We start from the raw sequence: 26,904 nt of genomic DNA on the forward strand, positions 1-26,904 counted from the left end.
TATTCTGGAGAGGGACGTTAAACAGTATACAATTAATCAATCAATCCTCAACAAAAAAATGATGTGAAGGATAAACTTTGATTTACTACTGTATGCTACAGCTGATTCTAGAAGTGTGTTTACTACAAATCAGATGTGGTTTCTCAAAAACTGCAATGGACTTTCGGAAAATTTAGAATCATCAAAATTAAGTCAGAAACATTACAACACTATATACATTCATTTCTCACGATAAACTAGCCTAATGTTTTTGATATCATATTAAATGCTTTGTAGCAACCGCTAATGATACAACACCGCTTAATGATACAAATACCATTAGGCGTTGCAATGCAACGCTCAATGTCATAATTCATTGCATTAATAGTTGACATGCTCACCCGCTTAATGATATAATTCTTTCATTAAGCGGCGATGTAACAATAATGGCTGAAAAGGTCAGATTTATGACATTAAGCGTTGCAGTTGCAACGCTTAATGATATTTGTATATGTATCATTAAGCGGCGTTATATCGTTAGCGGTTGCTACAATGCTTCCTCAATAAGGAACTCAACAAATATGTTAATTTAAAAACCACTCTGAAAGTATTCCAAAATTCATATTTAAAGAATGCCAGAGTTCTTCGTTAATGTTAGAGGGATTCCAACGACCTCGTTTAAAAGACAGCTTTTGGAAATTTTCCATGGTCGTAATAATGGCCTTGTTAGTAAAAATAACCTATCATTAGGTCGTACTTTGACTGACACTGTAGAAGCACATATTTTCGTGGGGATAAAATTTCGTTGATTTGTCATCAAAAGTAGTCTCGTTGGCATTTAATTTCGTTGTTTTGATTGAAATCCTATTCAATATATAGTCATATAAAATTTCGAGTGGGATTTAATTTCGTTGATAATTGTAAACAACAAATCAAACGAAATTTAATCCCCCACAAATATTTGTGCTTTCATACAAGATATTTCATACCATTTGTTACACGAAGGCCTTGTTAGAAATATAAAATTTGCTCCGTCAACCTGGTCAGTCGAAAGGAGATGCTAATTTTTCCTTTCTTGATCCCAAAATGCTGAAATCTGTTCTGAAATCCTTGGTGTGAAATTTTCGAGAATCCGAGATTTTACGTTGGTTTAAAAAATTATCCTTGTGCATTTTTATTTATCTTCCTAACAATAACAAGGGCCCTGAGATTACTCCTGGTCATGGGTTCCTGACGAACATTTTTGCGCCAGTTTCAGGACTGAGATGCACTATTCAAACTCCATCTATCATAAGTATAAAAGTGGAAACAGGAGGGAAGCAATTAATGTTACAGTAAAACTCGGTTAGAACGAAGTCACTGGGACCTTTAAAATTACGTCGCTATATCCGTAATTCGTTATATCCCCAGAAGAATTTGTTAAATTTATATAGCTGAGGATCCAAGAAAAATTCGTTATATCCGTAAATTCGCTATATCCGTGTTCTTACTAAACGAGTTTTACTGTACTCTTCTTTGCCGAAAACGACGCTTCAGTCGGCCCGTAAAAATAAAGTTTGTCAGGAATCCAAAGGCCAGGAGAGTAGTTTTGAGGATTTGTTATACACAACCAAGAGAGATCTATTTTTTCCCGAAACTGGTATTAAAATGTAAAGTGCTTTAAAAATTATAATGCAGAAGAGAAATTAAAAACATTAGAAAATAAGAGCATTAACTTGAAAGATATAAAAACTAAACCTTAAGACAGCTTAATCGATGAGAAGAACTCTGGGTTTTCAGACAAATAACAAGGATTTAAAGTTTTCAACAATTTATTACTAACTTTCAGTAGTTCGACATAAAGTATAAACAACATAATGTACAAAGAATCGATCTTCAACCCAAAAAACTTAAGTAGCTCTTTACACTATTTTGCAATGATGGTATAATATACAATGTTCTTGCAGCCAAGTGATTTCCATAATCTCTATATACATGTGCATGGTTCATATAAACTAGAACTTCTATACATGGTCACTGTTGTTCTATGAAATGTGAAATAAAATGAGCTTGATGAAGTATGGAAAACTTAAGAAGCAATACTTCGTTTGGGGCCTTTCGGTGGTTTACGGTTCCATATCCATAGCTGGCGATCTATACCAAGACATTTCTTCATAGATACCGACCTTCCGTCTTCTGATAGTTCAAGACATCTGTCACTCCCAACACGTTGAATTGTATTGTCCTATGAAAATAAAACAATTACATGTATACAAAATAGACTGAAACTCAAAACGTAAATGACAAAGGCCTTCATGTAAAAGGGTATGATTATATAATTTTAAAACGCAATATTGAGTCAGAATACATTTTACAACCGTCGTTGATGTTTTATTGTACAGAACCTAAAAGAGTTTAAATGTTTAGAACCTATAATCATATTAATTGTTCATATCCCCTGATGTGTTCGATATGACACAACATCAACTTTCTCCGAGGTGAGGTGCTGAATTGTTGATACATGTTTATAGGAATATGCATGTTTCACCTTTACCAAGGTGTTTTCTTTCTATACCTCAAGAATACCCATCTTTAGAAAGGAAGGTGAAACAAATATCTTAAATATCCAAAATCATGTGATCATTAAATTCTTTATCGACATCACCTCCCGATAAGTCCAGTTTTGATTCCCCCCTTTCCCGTAACAACTGTTGACGAATACTGTTTGACCGCTGTCGTCCATACAACCATACAAATCATGGCGTATTTCACCTCTCCGAGTGTACAGCCAATACTACAACAAAACAAAAATCAATCATACAAACAAAAGAAAACATCTCAAAGATGTGAAGTACAAAAACAATAGAAATACTCATAGTTAGGCAAAGTACATGTAATTGTTGAAGAGCAACTGTTTCGCTGAATTGCACATGCATATAGATATTGTTAACTTTAATTTGCATATTTGATTTTCTCCTTCTTCTATTAAATTATTGTAAGACCATTTGGAGTCTTTTCTATGTTTAGCATCCTTTATTTTTGATACTGCATATCAGAAAAAAATCATATGATCTAGATATCTTTTTAGACACAACCTACAATTTTAGAAAATATAATAAATAGTTGTCTAAAAAACTATCATTTAAGTGAAGAGTGTTTGAATGGATGCAAAACAAGGGGAATAAACTTTAACTGGAATGACCTAAGGAGTGAAAGTATGAGCATCACAACATAAACTTCTACGGAAGTAATTGAGAGTTGAGCATACAGTGTACTAGACAAGTATATAACTCAGTAAAAAAAAAACAAAAGATAGGACATTGAAGAACCAATCATTTACCTGATTCCCCTTCAATCCGTGACAAGCATACACTTGTAAAGGTTTATTGACTTCGGCATATCTATAGGGACTCTCTAGACACACTGGCTGGGTCTTGCTTCTTATCTGAAATATATTGCCTCACGCCAGTAAAAAACAAAGCATACTAACGTAACATTTCTGTGTTACAATATGGCACCATCAAAAGTTCTTTGAAGGTCTGATGGGGTCGCAATATGGCTTAAAAACATTTTATTCAATCATATTTTTGTGTAGAACAACATAGCTGAAGGAGACTCTATTGAGCATTGTGGCCCTTTACGTGTTCTAATGGTAATGCCAGTTTGAATTAAAATTTATCTCAAATAGGTTCCAAAAAATATATTTATTTGCTTTTTTTCATTCAATGGAGGGAAAATGCACTTTAAAACTAAGGATTTCTGAAAGTACATGACTTTGCGCGCTGGCGCAAGAAGTTCAAGTATCGCTTACCTCCCCTGAGTATAAAGCTTCAGCAGGAATAATGAGTTCCGGGTAAACATTGACAAGGAACCAATCAAAACTTTTACATTTCAGTCTCTCTCGTAGGGACTTTCGTGCTGATACGTCGCCATACTCGCCCTTCAATACATTTTAAAACTATTATTCCATGAATATCATTAATGTATGTACCTGTATATAATTATGTGTTTAAAAAATGACGATTTCATAACTCTTTTAATTTTTAAATCACTTTGTGTTTAAACAATTGACTTGTTAGGTACACTGTACATGAGTTTTGAGATAAAATCTAAAACTGAAATCTAAATCCAGACATTATGTCAATGAAAGCAGTAGCAGCGTGCTGCAAAATAATGAATGTTAATTTGTTTTCTAAATCTTACAAGATCGTGTTTGATATGTTGGTAGTAATACTCTTTAAAATCATCCAACCAAACTTCCGCCATGCGCACGTTATTGCTTCTTACAACATTGGTCTTTGACCCCCAGGAGTACGGTGGAGACTTCCGGAAAATGTGACCTACATGAGAGCAGGGGGCGACTAACAGTGTCCCACCGCACATCCAAATCTAAAAATAAATCTGAATGGAAATGGACGTTTTAGGTAGAGACATTCTCATCAGGGACTATTCCCTCTAATCATTGTAAAACAGGTAACCATCGTCGGAAACCCAAGGTCAATCTCGCATATGCCATTGACCGTCAATAAACGTATGCTATATTGACCGTCGGTTTCATACGATGCGTTCAACCAAGGACCTTAATTAAAGTTAAAAGAATAAAATCCAACTTTTAATTGATTGAAATGGAAAAAAATTGAAGTGATTCTCAATAATAAAAGTGCTATCTTGTTTTGAGATTATAAATACACAATTCTCACTTTACAAATCATCCTAGATGAACTTAAGTTGCATTTTACTCGTATTCTACGGAAGCCTGTTGGTACCACGTAGGAAAAATATTTTATCTGGCGGCCGCCACATAATTTATATGGCGACCGCCACTTAATATCTGGCGGCCGCCACATAAATTATTTTGCAGAAGTTGAGTGTTGAAAATCGCTGAACGCTGATATCGGCACATTTAATCACAAGGATCCAAGGGTAGTTGCCGAAGGGGAGTCGAGGCCAATTAAGTGACCTTAATAAGTTTGAATTCCCCAATCGCTATGATCCGCCATTGCATGCATCATTCCATTTTGCTATTTCTAACAATAAATTCTTTCTTGTTACAAAAGGTTTAAAAAGAATATTTTCCAAACAAATAAAACGCTTGATTTCAAAACCATGAAAACATCACTTATCCCAAAACTTTGAATTAAGAATGGAACACAAAAACAGAATACTTCATGATTCTGCATGCATATGTTGTATATGTAAGTGTCCAAGGCATTCATACTCATTCATAACAGTTTCTTTTAAAAGGTAAAAACAACAGCTGTTGTTGTTTTTTATTACAATTCTCGAAAAAATAATCTATTGAGATATGTTTGTTTATAAGTAAAATATGAGGTCATCATTGACGTATTGCATACTATTTCATTTCATTTTAATTTATTTACTTCCTGAAATCTCACGTTAAAACATGCGTTGTGGCAACGCACTTTGAAAAAATTACGCACTTTGAAAAAATTTTTCAAAGTGCGTTAAAATTGGGACAAAATCAACGCACTTTGAAAAAATTTTTCAAAGTGCGTTAAATTTGGGACCAACTCAACGCACTTTGAAAAAATTTTTCAAAGTGCGTTAAGAGTCTACATCAATATATTTTACCATGGAGACACTTAACACACTTTGAAAAAAAAATCATATTTTAGTCATCGAAAGATTTTATTTGTTATTTATCTTTCAAAACACTAAGCCTAACCCTAACCTCAAAAGTGAATTGATTTTACTCCCGTCAAAAAGAGGAGAAGATGGGTATAAGATCCCTATAAGTCCAAATCTTTATCTTTCCAATACATAGGTGTCGGTAACAAACGGGGGAGGGGAGCAATAAACCTAGAAAGGGTACGCTGCATTTTCAATGCTTATACGATGTATATATCTTTCCAAAATAAGTGGGGGCTTAGCCCCCCATCCCCTCTCCTTGCCCTTCGCCCAGTCTCGATGTCTATGCTATACTCAAAGCATTCATATAATTATGTATTTACCTAACTGGTATGACGTTGAAAACTTTCAATAATAAATGAGTTAATTAAAACAGATGAATACTAGAAATTTTTAAGTACAGTAAAACGTATAAGAGAAAAAGAATTTTCATAGTTTTGAACAATCAAATTGGCCCCTTTTTATCATGATAAATGCTAAGTTGCTTGAAGCTGTCCTCTGTTAGTGCCCCCTATACACCTTTACATCTACTTATCAAAGACTAGAATAAAAAAAAAAAAAAGAAGAAACGAATTAATGAACTTAAACAATCGTCACTCTTTTTTTCAAGACCCTTGTATTTTCCCTTTTATTTTATCAAAACCTTAAATATTTAAAACGTCAATATCTCAGGTCCTACAGTGACTTTATCATAAAAATGTTATCAAACCAGGATCTGTTATTTATCATACCGATTATTTGAAGGAATATTGAACAATCTTTACATTTTTTTTCAAAGTGCGTTAATATGGTCGATATTAACGCACTTTGAAAAAAAAAATTGTTTTCAAAGTGCGTTAGCTTGGTCCCAAATTTTAACGCACTTTGAAAATTTTTTTCAAAGTGCGTAATTTTTCAAAGTGCGTTGTAACAATGCGTGTTATCTGGCGGACGCCAGATAAATTATGTGACAGCCGCAAAATATTATATAGCGACCGCCGGATAAATATATGGCGGCCGCCAGATAAATATTTGCGGTCGCCAGATATTAAGTGGCGGCCGCCAGATAAAATATTTTTCCTACGTGGCATCAACGGGCTTCCGTAGTATTCTATGAAGCTGACATGTTTGAACTTATTTGTATGAATAAATAATTTACCACAATACCCTAAATGAGATTTCCAGGTTCTCTCCTCCCCAGATATCCATGCCCTCGTCATAAGTTCCGAGATACTCAAAGTACTTTTTGCTGATGGCGAAAAGCCCTCCTGCCATTGTAGGTGATCTAAATATTAGGGGAAAAAATACAAACAGGAATTCATCAGAAATAGGCCTGAACACTTAATCTATACATGTACAGAGAAAGGAACAATCCGCGCAAATATTTACGAAAATTGTCAAAGATTATTGCAGAATAATGACTCGCTTCATACTCAAAGTCCGTGCCTTTTATAAAAAAAGATCATTTAGCTCAGACGATTGCGCTTTTTAAAGTCTGTTAAGAACACATACAAACAATCAGTCTTAATTTAGTAAGACTAACTTAGTTCCGAATTTTGTTGATAATGGTGTAGTAACTTTGAAGTGAGAACTGTTGAAAAGTTCGTGTAAAAGCTCGAAAGTGAGAACAATTGAAAGTTTCCTTAGGACACTCACAAAAGACAGACAGATGGACCACAAACTTCAATCAGAACAGCTCACTTAGGCTGTGGAAAACATCAAATACCTTGGAACAATTCTCACCTAACCGGAAGATAATGTTTATACTGGCGTCGTTTTCTCTCAGATTCAGGGATTCCGTGCCATGTGAAAGACAGTGACCAATCAAATCCACCGACATTTGTGGCCTCGGCTCTTTGAAAAGAATACTCAAAAGTATCCTTATCTATGACGTCAATAACAGGAGTCATGACCGTAGTCCAGTTCTTGACTATTGGGTCTATTAGGGGTTCAATCCAACCTAAGAAACATCGGTAGTAAAATACTTGCATGATACTTGGATACAATTAATGTGTGTTAAAACCAATTTGAAAGAATATTTTGAAAATAATTGATTAAAAAATGGAAAGGAAATATATGTCAAAATCGAACACTACTGCTTTCAAGGAACACAGCTTAATTTTGTTTAGACAAGATTTCGGAATACACAACATCCGGGTAAGATAAGTTTTACTGTAATGTATACCTTCAGTGCATTCAATATGGGAGTCGAGAAACAGGAGAACGTCTCCAACTGCCGCCTTATATCCTAATATTCGCGCTCGTATCAATCCCTGTCGCTTGGGGGCACGGATTAATTTGACTTTCTTCAGCTTAATCAGAAACTCTTCTAATGGAGCTTTCAGATGCTCTGTCAAATGAAGCATAAAAAGATTATGCTGTTATTCTGAAAAAAAAATCTGATTATTCAAAAATTGATTTCTAAAGCAGTTTAATGATTTTTCAAAATTATCTTGTACTTGCCCAGAGTTGAACAATCGTCGATGAGTATGATTTCTTTCAAAACAGAAGGGGGTGTTCTATTTATTATGCTGTAAATACTCCGAAGTAGAACACTCCAAGCCTCGTTATGAAATGTAATCACCACGCTGACTTCCAGTAAGTTTGTGCCGTATGTAATATCTAAGCATCTGCATACAAAACAACAAGAAAGCAAATTTAACACAACCTTACAACAAGAGGCCCATGGGCCACATCGCTCACCTGAGAAGCTTTGACCAATGACCATTCTGTTCTTTACTAGATTTCCCCCTTGTAGTACATATTGTGACCCCACCCTACCCCACTGATCATAATTTAGACAATTTGAAATCTACACTACCCCAGGATGCTTCCACATAAGTTTCTCAGCTTTTATGGCCCCGTGGTTCTTGAGAAGAAGATTTTCAAAGATTTTTCCTATATATTTCTATGTAATACTTTGATTTCCCATTGTGGCCCCGCCCTACCCCCAGGGGTCATGATTGGATTAATTTAGAATCTACACTACCTGAGGATGCTTTCACATAAGTTTCAGCTTTTCCGGCACAGTGGTTCTTGAGAAGAAAATTTTTTAAGATATTTCCTTTATATTTCTTTGTAAAACTTTGATTCCCCATTGTGGCCCCGCCCTTCCCCCGGGGGTCAGGATTAGAACAATTTAAAATCTAAACTTCTCCAGGATGCTTCCAAATAAGTTTCAGCTTTTCTGGCCCAGTGCTTCTTGAGAATAAAATTTTCAAAGATTTCTCCTAAATATTTGTATGAAAAATTTGATTCCCCATTGTGGCCACACCCTACCCTTGGGGGTTATGATTAGAAGAATTTAGAATCTACACTACCCAAGGATGCTTCCACATAAGTTTCAGCTTTTCTGGCCTAGTGGATCTTGAGAAGAAGATTTTCAAAGATTTTTCTATATGTATCTATGTAAAACTTTGATTCCCCATTGTGGGCCCGCCCTACCCCCAGGGGTCATGATTTGAACAATTTAGAATCTACACTACCCCAGGATGCTTCCACATAAGTTTCAGCTTTTCTGGCCCAGTGGTTAATAAGAAGATTTTCATAGATTTTTCCTATATATTTCTATGTAAAAATTTGATTCCCCATTGTGGCCCCGCCCTATCCCCGGGGGTCATGATTTGAACAATTTAAGACCTACACTACCCAAGGATGCTTCCACATAAGTTTCAGCTTTTCTGGCCCAGTGGTTATTAAGAAGAAGATTTTCAAAGATTTTTCCTATATATTTCTATGTAAAACTTTGATTCCCCATTGTGGCCCCGCCCTACCCCGGGGGTTATTATATTAACAATTTAAAATTTACACTATCCCAGGATGCTTCCACATAAGTTTCAGCTTTTCTGACCCAGCGGTTCTTGAGAAGAAGATTTTTTAATGACCCCACCCTATTTTTGTCTTTTCTTGATTATCTCCCCTTGTGAAGGGACTTGGCCCTTCATTTTAACAATTTGAATTTGCCTTTACCCAAGGATGCTTTGTACCAAGTTTGGTCAAAATTGGCCCAGTGGTTCTTGAGAAGTCGAAAATGTGAAAAGTTTACGGTCGGACAGACGGACGGACGGACGACGGACACAATGTGATCAGAAAAGCTCACTTGAGCCTTCGGCTTAGGTGAGCTAAAAAAGTGGTGCGTACCATATATCTGTATTAATCTGTAATTCAGTTATTAAAACTTTTGATATAAATCCTATATTTTTACTATTCTCATTCAAATAGTTGAAGCAACATGTAAAACAAGTCACGTGATCCCTGGGGTACTTACTCTTTGTCCCGGGGGTCCGGAAGCGATCGCTGTAGTGATATCCTGTTGCTTACAAATTCATTAAAATTATTTATCTTCCAGCCCTGTTCATATTCCAGCTTCTCCTCGGGTGTTAACCGTGTCATATTTACAGTGACGGGTTTACCCAGTTCTCCTATTAAAGATAAGTGTATTAATTGTACTAATTGGAAGCTTCAAAATTTGAGATAGATATTTCTTATGCATTTTAAAATGAATTTTTCTTTTAGCTTCGAAAGCAAACTGTACCTTGGGTGTGTTTATCCACAACAACTTTGCTGTTCTGTTCGGAATCATCTTGATCATCAACAAACTTGGACAGTGATAAGTCTAAAGAATCATCCCTGTCGTTGTCGGCAAGTTTCTCTGTCATTCGAACATCATCAGCCTGTTTAAGTGAGTGGTTACTTCCAGCCTGTCTATCCCAGAATATAACGGCTTCCTTCGGATTTAAATTTGAATTGTGTGTGGGAACCGGAGAGGAGAAGAATTTGGTAAAAAATAAAACAATGACAAAAATTATAATTCCTCTCTTCAAATATCGTTTGATATATCGGTGGTTCATCGTGAGAAATAAACGTCTCATAATTTGATTCAGTTATAGCTCCACGTGGTTAATCTATAAAGAATGTCACGTGTTTGGTTATCTCAGATCTTAGCTCGTATCCCTTTGTTATAAGAAGAGAGTTATATGCATGTCAAAAACATTCAATTAATTCTACATGTTAACTTATGCTTGATAATAATTTGTTATACTCTGAATTTGTCCGAAATTCAGTAAACTAAATAAGACATTTATTTTTATGGTTGTTGATGTATGTTAGTAATGTAATCAATGGGACACAATGCAAGGTAACAGCTGACTACAGGAAACTTCTCAAATCAACATCCGTAAAATCTTTTCTGTTGATCAATGTAAAACGTAGACATATACTAGTATGGCAATCGACCAGTCAAAATAAAAAAAACTTATAGATTGATATTTTATCAGATATTTCCTGCCTACCAATTAAGACCTTTTCGTCGGCCTTAAGGACAGATGATACAAACAAAAAATGGATGCCTGGATCGGTATATATTTTTTGGCCTAGTTATATTGAAAATGATGTAAATAACAAATTTCTAGAATATAAAGAAATTGTAAACCTTCTGTGATCTTCAAAAATCAGCCGCTCTGAAACCATCCTTATTAGTCTATACAAATATATTTATCACTTCCAATTACATTTTTGTGAAATTTTGAATAAAAAAATTAAAAACTACGCGGTGAAGCTTTTTCTTTTTATTCATTTAAACATGACTCAAATGTTGTTTTCAAATTTCTTGACATAAGATTGTTTGTATCATCTGTCCTTAAGAAAAAAATTGAAGAGAAAAATAGCAGAAAAGTTTATTAAATTTAAATAGTATCAAAGAATATTAAAAAGATTTGCTATTAAAATTGTATATAACATTTTAGCTATGGTTTTTATTTAAAGTTTACGTAACCTATGCCGCCCAGAAATGAAAAGTTAGGTCTGAAAATTGTAAAGTTGATTGAACATAATAAAAAAAATGATTCTATTATCAGTGAACAGTAAATAAGCAAACAATAAAGAACTTGAAATGAAATTGTAAAATTATATGTATATATTACATGTATATTGATAAAAGATTTGAAAACCATACTAGGAAAAAAATGATATAAAAATGATTTATCAGGTCCATAACTAATTTTTCAAAAAAAGGGAGTTTTGAGAGAAGTGTATAAGAAAACTACAACATTATGGAAGTTGAGACTGACATAATGAGATGAGAATAAAAAACCACCAAACTTCAGGAAAATTTTTAAATTATGTCTTTTCTAAAGGGTACCTAAAATTCCGGACTTTGTAGTGTCCGGACTTAAATGTCGCACTGTTAATAAGAACTGTTAGATAAAAAAATGACATTAAGGTATTTAAAATACGTTGACAACGTCGGTCGCCTTGGATGGAATAACAGTTTCCTCTCCTTTGGCTTCATATGCATCCAATTCTACATTTATTTTTTTTATCAAAAGGATTATGAACATTACACATACAATAAGTTTCAATTTAATTTATAGCAGTAAGTCTTGTCAGTTTATCCTACGGTCAACCACAATCCGCAATTTATCAGATGAGTCAATTTAGGAATCGAATAGCGATAAAATGTCCATAAAAATCTCAATAATGCATTACATTTCAAATCAATTATCGTTAATTGAAATATGAATTAAGTTAGTATGAAGAGATTGAGCAGCTTTCAATTGCATATGAAACATCTATATTTCAGCTAAATTCTTCATATTACACCTGCTGCTTACAATCATTTTGTCATCTTTGAAAAAGTAGCAAGGTAGTTACTAATAGCGAAGTTGGAATCAAATTTACAACGGAGTAAAGCTACCTCGTTGACATCATCGAATGTTGGAAATAAAAATATGACATCCAATGATACACAAAATGTCAGTTATGAGGAGGAAGAATTGGGATATCATATTTACTACTTGGGACTTATGGGATTTTTAATGTGTGTGAACATTCCAGGAAACATTATTGTTATGACGACAATATTACGTCATCAAGAGTTGCATCTTTATAGTAACTACTTTCTTGTGAATCAAGCGGTCGCGGACTTATTATATGGGATTCTCTACCCGATATACAACTTTGCTCAACTCACTATAGTTCCAGCTATTGCGGAGGAATTTGGTTAGTAACGTATAAGCCAATAATCTGACATGTCTTTTATTGTTTTTTTCTTTCGCAATAATTTTGTCATTAAATCCTTGAATGTCACTTTAGAAAAAGTTACGTTTGGTGAAACAACATTTATATAAGATAAGAATTTTCAAGATTTTTGGTGAATAATGGTCACTTTCAACAAATTGTGAAGTTAACACAATATAATCATTAAAATCATAATCATTGTATATCAAAATTTGTATGGTAATGAATTTTATGTGTATGTGCATGTATATATGAAAAACACTCGATATTATTGTAACAAATGTATTTATTTTTTTTAGCACATTACTGATTTGTATTATTTTTTTTTTATATCTCAAGTGATAACAGTTTTTGTGGCTTCACCTTTGAACTTGATGTTTGTTATCTGCTGATCGAAAAACAACCTAGACATTGCTATTGTATTCCCATACCACTACACTACTTTTGTGACGTCAAAGTCAACAACCATCGTCATAGCCTCGCATTGGATTTTTTGTGAATTATTTTCAGTCTGTATGCACGTGATTTACCCACCAAGTATGTTTGTCTAAATTTTCATCAGTAATATAATATTTCGTGTTATGTATTTGTATATTTGTATCAAAATTGCAGGCATTTTTCTAATGATTGTTTTGAAAGCTTAGAATATTTTCAGAAATTTTACATGTTAATATTTCGTAAAAAAAGATGAAGAATTTAGAAAATGCCGATATGAAGACATGTATACGTTAGTGCAGACGTTACTGCTGAACCTGGTGTGTGGATTAATTCCCTTTGTTGTGATGACACTTTACACATCAACAATAAAAATTTTTACATATCATATTGTGCTAATTTAAAATTTCAGGTAAATCATTGACATCTACGAACTTGTCAGATACCAGGTATATATCAAAGTCTATATTATTGTAACAAATGTATTTATTTTTTTTAGCACACTACTGGGGTTGTACTGTCTTTATATCTCAAGTGATAACAGTTGTTGTGGCTTCACCTTTGAACCTGATGTTTGTTACTGCTGATCGCTACATTGCTATTGTATTCCCATACCACTACACTACTTTTGTGACGTCAAAGTCAACAACCATCGTCATAATCATTGGATTTTTTGTGAATTGTCACGTGATTTACCCAGGTAAATCATTAAATTTTCACAGTAATATAATGTCATGTATCTCAAGTGATATTTGTATCAAAATTGCAGGCATTTTTCTAATGATTGTTTTGAAAGCTTAGAATATTTTCAGAAATTTTACTTGTTAAGGAAAATCATGAAGAATTTACAAAATGTCATATGAAGACATGGAAAATCATTACTGCTGAACCTGGTGTGTGGATTAATTCCCTTTGTTGTGATGACGACCCTCTACATAAAAATTGTCCAGATTGTCAGATACCAGGTAAATCATTGTCCACATTGTCAAATACCAGGTAAATCATTGTCTAGATTGTCAAATACCAGGAAAATCATTGTCTAGATTGTCAGATACCAGGAAATCATTGTCTACATTGTCAGATATCAGGTAAATCATTGTCTACATTGTCAGATACCAGGTAAATCATTGTCTACATTGTCAGATACCAGGTAAATCATTGTCTACATTGTCAGATACCAGGAAAATCATTGTCTAGATTGTCAGATACCAGGTAAATCATTGTCTAGATTGTCAGATACCAGGTAAATCATTGTCTACATTGTCAAATACCAGGAAAATCATTGTTTAGGTTGTCAGATACCAGGAAAATCACTGTCCAGATTGTCAAATACGAGGAAAATCACTGTCTAGATTGTCAGATACCAGGTAAATCATTGTCCAGATTGTGAGGTACCAGGTAAATCATTGTCTACATTGTCAGATACCAGGTAAATCATTGTCTACATTGTCAGATACCACGTAAATCATTGTCTACATTGTCAGATACCAGGTAAATCATTGTCTACATTGTCAGATACCAGGTAAATCATTGTCCAGATTGTCAGATACCAGGTAAATCATTGTCCAGATTGTCAGATACCAGGTAAATCATTGTCCAGATTGTCAGATACCACGTAAATCATTGTCTACATTGTCAGGTACCAGGTAAATCATTGTCTACATTGTCAGATACCAAGAAAAGAAAAAAAAGTCATAAATGTTAGGCCCCCAATGTACAAGCTAAAAATTGACATAAAATAGAATTATTTTTAGTTATTAACTCCACCTAGAATTGCTAAAAAAGGTTCCATTTATTTTATAGCAACTTTTTATTGCCTAAAAAGTATAATTTCTTTTGTTTCATTTTGTAGACCCGACAAATTCGCGTCCAAGAAAGGGCAGTGGAAAGAATCGCCATTGGAGATGCAATGAGGGCCAAAAAGACAAATATATCTGACAAAAAATCTATAGCACTGATTAGTCTATTGCTAGCCTTCTATATGTGTGCTTGGACACCGATTCTGGTATATTTCCTGTATGTGTACCTGCATAAAGATCACCCCAGTGCTTACTTAAGGTCAGTTGGATTCATTCTGAAATTATCAGGAACTATTGCTGAAAACACAAAAAGTTTGTTCTAATGTTAAACAAACAATGTTTTCTAGTTACATGTAATGGGACAAAAAAGCTACTCGTGTTATATGTACAAAAGGAGTCTTAAGGGATTATACTTAGGGAATCACTGTCTAGTTACATGTAGTATAGTATGCCAGGGCATCATCGTTGATGTACCTGGCATACTATTCTAACTAGACAGTGATTCCTTATATTTCCATTTCATTGTGAAATAAAATTGTAGATTTATACTTTAAGAATGTAGATAGATTTAAAATACACGAGGACTCCCATGCCAATTTCAATAGTTCTCGCCCACTGACGTCAAACACAAAGGCAGCCGCACGAGATTAACATGCATAGTTGGCCTCCTTAGCGTCAGACACAGAGATAAATGTGCACGAGATTTGCATGCATATTAGGCCTCCTTAGCCCCTGACCTATCGACCTGTCTAATTTACATTCCGGTAGAATTACCAAGTAAAAAACTCCGCTATCTTTAAAGAGTTATCCCGAAAAAATAATTGGAAGTGGAAATATTTGGAAATTTTAGGACAGTTAGGGCTGTGTCGAAGAGGTCTGCTCACATATTACTTTAACTCAGTATAAGTTAAAAGTAATTTCATCTAGAAGAACGAATTCAGTGTTATTAAAGCATTATAATTTTAGCATGAATGCTGAATAACAAACATAAACTTAATAATTTGTTTAATTTTTGATTATTGTCGGAAAAAATATTCAAAATATCCAAAAGATTGGCAAGGGAAGGGGTTCTTCCAAAAATTCTTTTCCACACATAACCTTTAACTGCTGCAAAACAAATTTTAAAGTTAAAAAGAAGGACCTCCCTCAAGATCATTGATATCACAAAAAGGTCGGGATAAAACATTCACATCGCTTACAAAAGGAGTAATATTTTAATTGCTTTAAATTAAAGACAAACAGCACAAACAAACATTTTTAATTAGTACATGTAACCTGAATAATGATTTGATGTTTACCAAGTAAAATGGGAATTTTTTGTAGATTTTGTAAAAATGCAAATAATAAGTGAAAAATTGGCAAAGAATTATATAGGAAATGGCACACGAAGATGTAAATCTAAGCATCAAAGAAAACATCATTTCTGACATGACTTCGTGTTCTCTTTTTTGTATGAAATATGGAGATAACGAACAGTATTCGAGCTCAAAAGTCTATAAAACAATACAAAATAGGATCAGAGCAAATACAAACCTCCAAACATCAGAGGTGGGAGCAGGTGCCATAAAGGAATGAGCATCACCTGCAAACCGGTCAAACCCGCCGTGTGCTCCTTGTCATGTTCGGGAAAAAACGGAAATTTCCGTGGATAGCTCAGTGTGTAAATAATGACCTTACAATAATGAAAAAACCGTCAGCATTTGACTTAATGCAATTACTGAAAAGATCATTGTTACAAACTATGGAAATAATGAAATGATGACTTTAAATGAGACAGCTGATTTGCTTGCCTTGCCAACTTGTTTGTCAGTAATTTAAATCGTTTTAGAAATTGTTTATATATAAAATCAGTAAGAAATAATATTTATCAAATTTTTGTTCGTAATGTATCCTTAAAGGCTCCAAGAGTTACTTCTCTTGTTATTGTAACACTTTAAAATCCTTGACCCAGGATCATGAAACTGAATTATACTTAAGGATACATAACATAAGGGAATCACAAAGGAAATGTCATAAATTGTCAATTCCTAAAATATAAAAAATTCTTTGGAGCTTAGATGTAAATTTATATCTTTATAAAATTCCTTGCGAAGTTTATACAATATAGAATGTTTGACATTGTGAAAAAAAAATGTTTAAAAATTTTCTGACTTATATTTCGAAATTTTCATTTAGATAACTTATACTCGAAGTCTCGAATATTAATATTTACAGTAAGAAATTTTGCTTGTATCTGAAAAAAGTATATGTCATTAATCTTTAAATCAATAGCATCTGTAATACGTTCATTGATTTTATTCTAATTTTTAAATCTGCTGACAACAGCACTCTGGTGATGCAATATTGATAAAAAGTTTGTCCGTTTCAGCATTTCAGTGTAAAACTAAGATTTTGACTAATATATAAATAATAATCCTTTATTTAGACCTTGAAATATCTTAAATAAATATACCTTATGAAAATATTTTAATCTTACTGCAAAAATATAATAATACAGTAAAAATCGTTTAGTTCAAACACGGATATAGCGAATTCACAAATATACCGAAGTTTTTGGAGATTTCCAGCAAAATTCTTACCAAATCTTTACAAAATTTTACGTTTATAACGAACTTTGTAGAAAATTAACGGGTGTGGCAAACTGATTTAAAGTCCCGTGGAGGTTAAAAATAATATTTACATAATTTATAACAAGTTTTCAAATATTTCAAAATCTGCTAAATCAAATTGAATTAATTTTCGGTAAGTATTGGTATGAAAGTGTAATTCATTATAAATCTTTAGTTATCCAAGGTATCTTTTCTAATAACTAGTTCCGTGGCATGTTCGGTAGAACGTTTTATTTGTGAACTCGCTATAGTTATACAAATTCGTTATACGGAAATAACGAATTATGGATATGGCGAATAAAACTCACAGGTCCCCAGGACTTCGCTTTAACTGGGTTTTACTGTAAAATAAATTAAATAAAATAAGAAGGAAAGACTTATTTTCATTTTCATTGACGGTGTGCAATTAGTAAATTGATAATGTTTTAAAAAATATTTTACAGAGCCACCTGTCGGATCTTGGTTTTTACCAATTCCTGTGTCAACGTATTCGTATATTCCTTTCGACTCCAGAATTTTAGAAAGTACATGATGCAAGATTTACGACTCTTTCGCCGATACATCTGCGGTTGCCAGTGTTTACAAGGGAGTGTTCGAAAAACCAGTAATGGACTTTCTATAATTGTCAGTGAGGCTAACGAAAGAACGGCAAACAATACTCAGACTATAAATTGTCACTGAGAAATGTGAGTAAATTTTATTCATAATTGATATGTTTGGAATTTGTATAATTTTACATAATTTAATCAGCTTTACTACATAATGTTATATTACTAAAACATTAAATTTTATGTTAAATGTATTGTGTATTGTCTTATGTGTTAAAAAAGAAACATATATAGGATACATTTCTTCAATGCAATTCATTTTGCCTGAGAAAGCGACATTTAAGTCAGTCTGATCATTTCTAACTCAAGCAAAAGAAGAACAAAATAAGTGTTTTGAACTCGTATTAGTGTAAATATATGATTTCCTTGAATTGTAGAATTATCATTATTTTGAGGGATTAAAATGTACGCATATAAAATTTCATCGTATGTTGATTGTGTAAAACAAAAAGCAAACGTTTTGTTTTGTTATTGACCATAATTTTTCTACTGTATATGGATTTTTCGTATTCATCTAAATAAAGCGCATTATCAGAGAAGCCAAACACCAAATTTTACTTACAATATTTAATATAGGCAAACATTATTTTAACAAGTACACAAATCCACGCATTATGATTTTACTTGCTCGTTGGCAGAATAGGGCATGGCTGCATTAATAAATGAACTTTTAAATGAACTGTTAACAGAATGAAGACCAAAAACTTCAGATTGTTGTAAAATTTTGCAAAATTGATAATTCTCTTTGAAATTCATTGTGTAAAAATAACCACTTTCCTAAAAAGTTTGATAACAATGTTAATGTTCAATGAGGTGTTCAAATGATAAACAGACGGTTGATGACAAAATGTTCAATGATTCATAAGCTGAAAGTTTCTACAAACTGATTATGTTCACTCATAAAATGATACTACAGTTCCTATGGCGATACTGGTGCGACTGAAAAAAAAAACCCTGTCCAAATGAATATTGGTGTGACAAAGTTGGGAGGAAAACAATACTCTTTCCGCCAAATATCCTGCAGGTTCTGTTCAAATGACCATCCACTGATATCCATACTTAATGCAGCTATAACGAAGTTGGGAAGAAAACAATACTCTTTCCGCAAATATTGCAAAATCCAGCAGAAAATAAATGATAATCAACGGGTTGGGTACAAAAACAAAAAAGCTTTGTGTTTGACTCTCAGATCAGCACAAAAACAAAAAAGCTGTGTTTGACTCTCAGTAAATAGCATTAAATCCTATTAATTTTAACATTGCATGAATTTCTATATGCAATGAAATTTTTTGTACAATGTATTACATTTTCGGTCATATATAGATAATATAAAAGGACATATATGGCATACGGTATATAGAATTTATCGGACCTGTTTTATCGGAAGTTAAGAGAATTATATTATGGATAAGATAGTAGCGAAACACAGCTGCCAGAGGAAATATGCAGGAAAGCAAACAAAATGGTCTCTTTTCAACTTTTGTTCAGTTTTATGTGGTGTATGTTCTATAGCGGAGGAAAAGGTGAGTACTAACACTAATCCTTTATTTTTATTTGTACTGATGTTAATAAAATTCAAATTGTGTTTTTCCCACGATGTTCCTCACTCACATTGCTGTCTTAGTAGAAAATGTAATGTAAAATCTATGGGTATTATAATATTTCAATTTTTATTCTATTTTGATATTTTAATGTATTGTACGTACATAACAACATTATTTTTTATCCAAATAGAAAAAAGTTCGTCTACTCTCTAATAAATTGAATGAATTGAAAAAAGCAAAGGATAAGATTTGGTCTTGTTTATTTTCAATGTTTAATGCATGTTCTTGCAGAACCGTTTCCTTTTTTATTGTATCATTTGGAAAACTCTCTTATTTTTATGAAAACATTAACGACTTAGTCTAACAGCCGAATCAGGAACATATTTTGATAAAGTTTATAAAGAGAAAATGTTTTTGAAGGTCATATTGACGATCTATTAACCTAACTAATATTTATGTTTGATACATTTGGTCTTTTTTAAGGGTTTTAGATTTACAATATAATTATAATTAATAAATATATTGATAAATATCACCCTATAACATTTTCTTTTGTCCTTCAATGATAACATGCTGCATAATCGATTAAAGAATTCTATAAATATCATACACAGGTAAAAACTGCTCAGAATACTTCAATCCTCAGGAAAAGATCATATCAAATCTGCTCTCCGACATGACGACCTCGAACGAGACCTGCAACTACGAAATAATTGCTCCTGTCGGACAGCATGTAGAAATTTTATTCGATGTTAACTTTCGCAATCAAAGGCGATGCTCACCAATGTCAACAGCAGATTATGGAATATTCATATCATACACCCACACTGACCAGACGAGGTATTATGACGTCATTTGTGATAAGAAGTCGGCTTACCTGGTCCGGTCCGTCGGAAGAAGGCTCTATCTGAAGTTTATTATAAACCACGTACCATTTACGTATCATGGAATTTATCGTTTTGGTAATTAAAATTATTTACTTTTTTTAAATAATGCACAATGATTTTGTTGTATAATAGAAGTATTTTAGTATATTTATATAATTTTTGTTATATAGAATTAAAGATTTATAATATAATAAACAGAAACTTTGAATGAATTCAAATAATGCAGTTACAAGTAATGATTTAATTCATATTTATAACACAACACATTGAAACTTCATCGTCTTTATTTCCCTTTCTATTGATGCTTTCTATGTTTGCAATGTGACGTCATAACTTATTTACCAATCAAATTTGACCTCGTCTTTACAGTTCCATCAACAAACTGCATCATGTTCCAGTGCCTAAATGGAGGGACATGCATTGTAACTAATGGCCAGCGGTTCTGCATCTGTTCTCCCGGTTTTTCCGGATTTACATGTTCTGAATGTGCAAATTTCAGATGTTACAATGGTGGTTCATGTATCATGTCGAAGAACAACAAACCGCATTGTGTATGTGGGATTAATTTCGAAGGAAGATTTTGTGAGAGAAACAGAAATCCCTGTCTCTCCAATCCATGTCTTTTCGGACGTTGTGAAATAATTACTTCAAGTGATACATCGATTTCATCGAAAACAGACGGGAATGAATATAGCTTACCTACAGGGTACAATAATTTAACTAATGTAACATCCAAACATATTATCTATGATCAGTTAAATGATATTTTACAAGAAGAGAGTCATGACAGTTTTCAATGTACATGTTACTCTGGTTACAGTGGTGTTCGATGTGATCAAATTACAGAAAAATGTGACTCTCATTCATGTCTTGTCCATAAGGAATGTACTTAAGAAGTGGATAAACTCGATTGCAATTGTGGTGAGTGTGTTTTTGGGCTGTGCGTTCTTGTAAATGATAGCAGAAACTGCCGTTGTTTTCCTGGATTTTCAGGAGACAACTGTTCGCAAAATATCAACGAATGCGATCAAACCCCTTGTGTCCATGGGGACTGTGTCGATTTCGTAAATAGATATGTTTGTTCATGCAATGAAAATTACACAGGTAAAACCTGCAATGTCACTTTGAGAGAAAACATTGATCACTTGAACTCAACAGATGATTGTAGCACAAACACTTGTATAAATGGAATTTGTGCAGAACAAGAGTCATTTACAGCTTGTCATTGTTACACAGGATTTACAGGTAAAAGATGTGAAATTCCAATATCTTTCCTGGTATCCACAAACGACACATTCCCATCAAGGCAACACAGATGTTTCAAAAAGGGAGACATTGTTGAAATTTGCCAATGCATTTCCAAAGCCTGTACGGGTAATCAAACAGGATTTCAGAATACAACAGTTTGTAACACTCTGCATTTACTCTCTTTACTGAACGAGTTCTGCTCAGAAGGCAATTTTTCAACCGTATGTGTTTCTTATTTTGACACGAGTATTGTGTCAATCTTGCGTCTTCTTTGTGTTCATAAACAAATAAGCATTCCAAAAACGCCTAACAAAAACAATTTAACAGAACTTTTTCCATTTCGAGAGAAAGGATTTGCACAGTCTTCATATTTACTTCGATGTACATTATCAAGCAGTCTAGAAATGACAGATGTTGTATTGCGTCCTGAAGCAACATCTTTGGAGTTCGTCCATCAAGTTTATGTATTCTCAGAATGTTACATAAATATAACTGACCATTTTGAAGTTTCAGATTGTTCGATTAAAACAATTTCATTTCATTTCAACATGACATGGGTTTCTAATTATTTTAAATATGTAAATATTGAAATGACTGTGATTGAAAAGTTAGAGAGAACGGGAACTGGCACCTCATTAGCACAGGCAGGATATTTTATCAAGCAAACTTTTAATATATCAGTGGAAACTTTGTTTATGTCGTTTGGCAATAAAACTCAGTTTTTGGAGACAAACACGTTGGGACAGGTCACATATACGTGTAAGCATATATGCGGTGAAAGTGTTTGCAAGAAGAAAACTTGTGAATTGGACAAGATGACTCCGGAATATCAAATGATAGAAAATGATAATAATGGAAATCATAGTAGCCTCTGTACATGTCCAATGAACGAAACAGGTGACCTGTGCCACAACACGAAGGGTATAAATATATCTTTGTCGTTAAACTTATCATCACCTAAGATTTCTTCACCATATATTGTGCATGATCAAATTCAGAACTGAAAAAATATAAAGTATAAATTATTTAATCAATTTATACTTTTTTACAGACAATGGTGGAAAAAAGACACATAAAGAGATGTCCTACACATTTGTTTATTTAATTATATCTTTTACAATTATGTTGATCGTTTTGATACCTGGATCCGCCTGCATATGCATAAAACAGTCAAGAAAAAGGTATTCTGAAATGTCTAGACATTTTTAAGTCGCTCACAAGGCAGAGCATTTGCTCTGGAGTCTAGGAGTAAAGAATTCATCTTTCGAATGCCATATGCATTAAGTGACACAGAGTATGCGACACTATTGAGACTGTATAAACCGAGTAACCTTGATGCAGTAGGTGCTGGCACAAAAGATCCTTGATTTTTCAAAGGCCTTTAATCCAGAGTACAGGTTGAAATTTGCAGTCCTCCACCAGCAAATGGTGGACTCTACATGAGTGAAAAATTCTCGAATGGCAATAAAAAAAAATTGTGTTTATTTTTTTTTTACAAAGTGAAATAAGTTTTCTGACCAGTTTTTTTTATACAAGTTTAATTTTTATGAAGCAGAATCTATTGCAAAAAATCTCTCAAGAGAGGAAGAAAGCTTTTGATGTGGTCTTTTATTCTACACTAAACTATATGATGACATTTTGTCAACTAACTAATATTTTGTTATGTAATTTCCACTCGATATATCCTAGCTGCAATAATGTAGCCCTCTCCCTTTTTTTGAAAAATACAACTCCTTAGGATCTCCGTAAGGGAAATTCCCGCACGAAAAAAGTAAATGGCTATTTTATTAACATTTCCTTTTTTTACAAAAATATTGAAATATATCGCTTATTTTTCGTGTATGTCAACATCACCTGTATTTATGCCATGTTTAAGTATAATTTTTATGAAGTTCCCTTATTTTAAGCATAAATTTGCTTGCATAAAAAAAACACTTAAAATGTTTTTATTTACATGTTTTTGAGGATACAAAAGCACAATCATTTATAATGACATTTGCTTTATTCAGTTGTTCTAAATTTCAAGCGAAAGTCACGTCACGCGTGAACTGTCATGGCTGATGAAATTTTGTTGACAGTGAATAAAAATTTCGTCTTATTGGAAGTAAGTTGAATGTAAAAATAATTTATTTTGCCTGCAGTCTCTCCTATTTTAAAAAAAATATTTGCACCATTACGTAGATGCGATGGAATTGTAGCCCTCTCCCGAAAACATCAGATTAAAAAAAAAATCGGAGAGGGCTACATTATTGCAGCTAGATATATCCCAGTAAGCTCTAGAAAAAAGACATCTAGAAGTTCACCACATTTGTTCTATATTTAAATGTTTGCTGACTATAGCCGATAAAGGCTGAATAACAAATGAGATGCTTTCAACTTTTTCATCATCAACATTTATTATTTTTGTAATGATATTTCCTAATCATTTGTTCATGACTCCCAGTTTATTTGAAATGCAAGACTATTGAATGCGTCCTATTACTGAGTATATACGTATTTAATAGAGAGAAATCCCGAAAATTCTGGAGTGTGTACTGCACATGCAAGTCATCGTATCTAAGTATTAAATTTACTTTCCTGTAGTTTCTTTTTTGCTTTGTAAAAGTTAGTGAATAGCCTTAAATAACTGAAATAATCCCCTGCAATGCCTAAACAAACCGGTTCGCGTCAAATTTTCAAACCGGCTGTTTTTTCCCATTATTTTCAGAGGTAAGGCAGAATTTCCGGAACTGTTGTACAGTCCTTCAGCCCTCGATACTAAAGTTCTTTCAAAAGGTACAAGAGAAAGAAGTTCAGACGATGTAGAACAGACGCTACCAAAGCTCATGACGTCACGAGATATTTTCATGGAAAACAAGAAAAAGTTGGTATTGCATCATCTTAATTTGATAACAGAGAGGTGTTTTCATATTCATTTGGTCTTGATTGGAAAGTAATTTATAATTATATGACTTTTGTTTTATAAAATAGTGAACTTATTAAATTTATGATTTGCTAAGCTACGATAAATCGAATTAGCACATTGGAGATCATATAAAATGCAGGATAAACCTCTGATTGGTGAATTGACCCAACAGATAAGTACTTTTCATTGAACCTGTCTGTTAACTTAAATATACGTAATTTAAAAAAAAATTAAGCATACACTGTAACGTTCTTCTTGATGACATTTATCTTAATCTTTTCAAATTACACAGGTAAAATTTAAAAGAATAGCAAGTTATTAAGTTTAATATGTGGTGTTTTTTTAGTAGGTATAAACTGTCAGGAATTAATTTGCTAAAAATATTGCTCTTGTTACTTTTAGACTTTTCCTGGTGGACGGTGCAGAAACAGGCAAAAGCGAAGCATGACAAAATCGTATAATTGTTATTAAAACAAGCACAGAAAAAAAAGATTTTTTTTTCAAAACAGTTTTGATGGTTCTTCTAGGAAAGAGTTCAGTGCGTCATAGACGGATGGATACAGATACCTTTCCTATAAATTGCCAGTATAATACAACGATGACTATCTAGACTGTGCACATTAGCTCTGTACTAAAAGAAAAGTTTTACTCTAAATTATTAAATACATGTACAGTTGCAGGAAATAAAATGTCTATTTCCATGTCTTTTTGTGGAGTCTTAATGTTCATCAATAAGTTCAAAGATTTATTTCTTCAGTTATTTCCCTTCCTTCCGCCCTCTTTAACCTTTCTTCTCCCACACTTTGAGACTTGGACTAATAACTTTTTAAGCAATTAAATTTTCTTCTTTCACCAGCAGATTTGATATCTAAATTTTTTAATAATATCCACGTAATCAATTGTAACTAATTTGGCGAAACAGACATTTCAGAGAAACGGAATCATGTTTTCAACATCAATACTTGTTAGATAAATAGCACTTTTTATATCAAAAAAGGAGACAACTTAAAGGTTTTCATGAATTTCTCTGGAGCTGCATTATCTCAAGCAATGCGAGAGCATTTTAATTATTGACATTTTTGTCGAGCATTTTTTTTTCAGGTTTAAACTTGCTGCTTTGCTATAACAGTTATTCAGAAGATGATGTACTCTTCCTTTCTCTCTTTCATTATTTCATAAGAAAGAAAGTAAATTTTAACTATGTAACTTCTTCAAACAAATGATTATTTGCAATTGGAATCGAACTAGAAATAAATCAATATAAATTTCCTACTTCTAAGTGAATAAACAATTTGTAGTCTATATATAGATACCACCTCCTGTGTCCTGATTTAAGATTAAAGTTTTATTTCAATATTTGTTTTGCTATATTTAGTATCCTTTCCGTTAAATAAGAACACTGGAGTTGATCTATTTGATCAATTCATTCCTGTTTAAATATATGTATTATCAAATACTTTTAACAGAAAGCTAAAATTTAATTGCTCTTTGGAAAAATTGTATGCAATTTCTCTTAGCTTTTTATATGGAAGTTTTGCAATATGATTAAAGGTGTTAAAACTGTGAATTGTTGCAATGTGGAGGTTATCCTTACTGTTATAAATTTACAAATCCAAATTTGAAGGTCGAGCTTTTGCCCCCTTATTCTTTTTTCCGACCTAATTATTTTATTTTCTCATATATTTATGTCATGTCTTAACATGAGTTTTTAACCAAAGCTCACTCATTATTTTTGGTATGGTGAATAAATATGTTGTTTATTGTTGGCACATTTACCCAAATAATTAATATAAACCGGTCAAAATGGTTTCAAACATATCTTGCAGTCTTGTTAAGGCAATTATACATGTATATTTGTTTCTTTTAACCAATTTGTGCATTATATCTTACACTTTAATATACATGTATTGAAAAGAACGGTTAAATTAGGTATATTATACAAAGTATTTAAAAATATTTCAACAAAGAGCAATTAATTGCTCTGTAGTTTATCATCTTTAAGTAACATATTTTAGTTTTTTTACTGTTGTATTCATAAAACTGGGTAAAACCAAATTTATTCAAATCAAACATATTTTTCAAAATGTGTCATTTGCCACTCAGAAATGTTTAAAATTAAAAAGCATTATGAAGAAAATGAGGAAAGAATGCTATTTAGTACAAATAAATGTTTTCTTTATTCAAGAAAATCTTTATATTTGCTTTAACATGTACAGAAAATTTTGAGGAGAAATATATCAAAGTGATTTAAATACAATGTATCTTA

The 26,904-nt window shown here is 32.8% G+C and overlaps 2 protein-coding genes across 3 annotated transcripts; one reads left to right on the top strand and one right to left on the bottom strand.

Annotated features, from left to right (window-relative positions):
* Positions 1-1,809: 1,809 nt before the first annotated feature.
* On the bottom strand, positions 1,810-10,549 carry LOC134265814 (polypeptide N-acetylgalactosaminyltransferase 5-like). The gene is made up of 11 exons (XM_062748027.1): positions 10,121-10,549; positions 9,854-10,007; positions 8,050-8,216; positions 7,772-7,936; positions 7,330-7,546; positions 6,754-6,871; positions 4,162-4,347; positions 3,770-3,898; positions 3,299-3,403; positions 2,624-2,752; positions 1,810-2,203 (listed from the first exon to the last, which is right to left on the bottom strand). Exons 1-11 carry the CDS (start codon positions 10,455-10,457, stop codon positions 2,048-2,050), a joined length of 1,863 nt encoding a protein of 620 aa, XP_062604011.1. The 5' UTR covers positions 10,458-10,549; the 3' UTR covers positions 1,810-2,047.
* An 8,957-nt stretch (positions 10,550-19,506) lies between these two features.
* LOC134265805 (neurogenic locus Notch protein-like) lies at positions 19,507-25,096 on the top strand. Of its 2 annotated transcripts, XM_062748020.1 has the most exons (7): positions 19,507-19,577; positions 20,213-20,560; positions 20,855-21,589; positions 21,722-22,654; positions 22,785-22,914; positions 24,441-24,596; positions 25,041-25,096. In XM_062748020.1, the coding sequence occupies exons 1-3, from the start codon at positions 19,517-19,519 to the stop codon at positions 21,376-21,378; spliced, it is 933 nt and encodes a 310-aa protein (XP_062604004.1). In that variant the 5' UTR covers positions 19,507-19,516; the 3' UTR covers positions 21,379-21,589; positions 21,722-22,654; positions 22,785-22,914; positions 24,441-24,596; positions 25,041-25,096. The 2 variants fall into 2 exon arrangements, with proteins under 2 accessions (XP_062604004.1, XP_062604003.1); XM_062748019.1 differs by having other exon boundaries at positions 20,855-22,654.
* Positions 25,097-26,904: the final 1,808 nt, after the last annotated feature.

The sequence above is a fragment of the Saccostrea cucullata genome, unplaced genomic scaffold, assembly GCF_032062105.1.
Source record: "Saccostrea cucullata isolate Sc308-1 unplaced genomic scaffold, CSIRO_AGI_Scuc_v1 ctg299, whole genome shotgun sequence".
NCBI classification, from domain to species: Eukaryota; Metazoa; Mollusca; class Bivalvia; order Ostreida; family Ostreidae; genus Saccostrea; species Saccostrea cuccullata.

Bases quoted from the DNA above. Each gene is read 5' to 3' on its own strand.
- LOC134265814 (XM_062748027.1), bottom strand. From the start codon at position 10,457: ATGAGACGTTTATTTCTCACGATGAACCACCGATATATCAAACGATAT. The intron at 8,217-9,853 runs GTAAGTACCCCA...TTTTGTATGCAG, and splicing joins CCGGACCCCCGGGACAAAGA to ATGCTTAGATATTACATACG. The intron at 2,204-2,623 runs GTGATGTCGATA...TTATTTTCATAG, and splicing joins AAAACTGGACTTATCGGGAG to GACAATACAATTCAACGTGT.
- LOC134265805 (XM_062748019.1), top strand. From the start codon at position 19,517: ATGGTCTCTTTTCAACTTTTGTTCAGTTTTATGTGGTGTATGTTCTAT. The intron at 19,578-20,212 runs GTGAGTACTAAC...TATCATACACAG, and splicing joins GTTCTATAGCGGAGGAAAAG to GTAAAAACTGCTCAGAATAC. The intron at 20,561-20,854 runs GTAATTAAAATT...TCGTCTTTACAG, and splicing joins TCATGGAATTTATCGTTTTG to TTCCATCAACAAACTGCATC.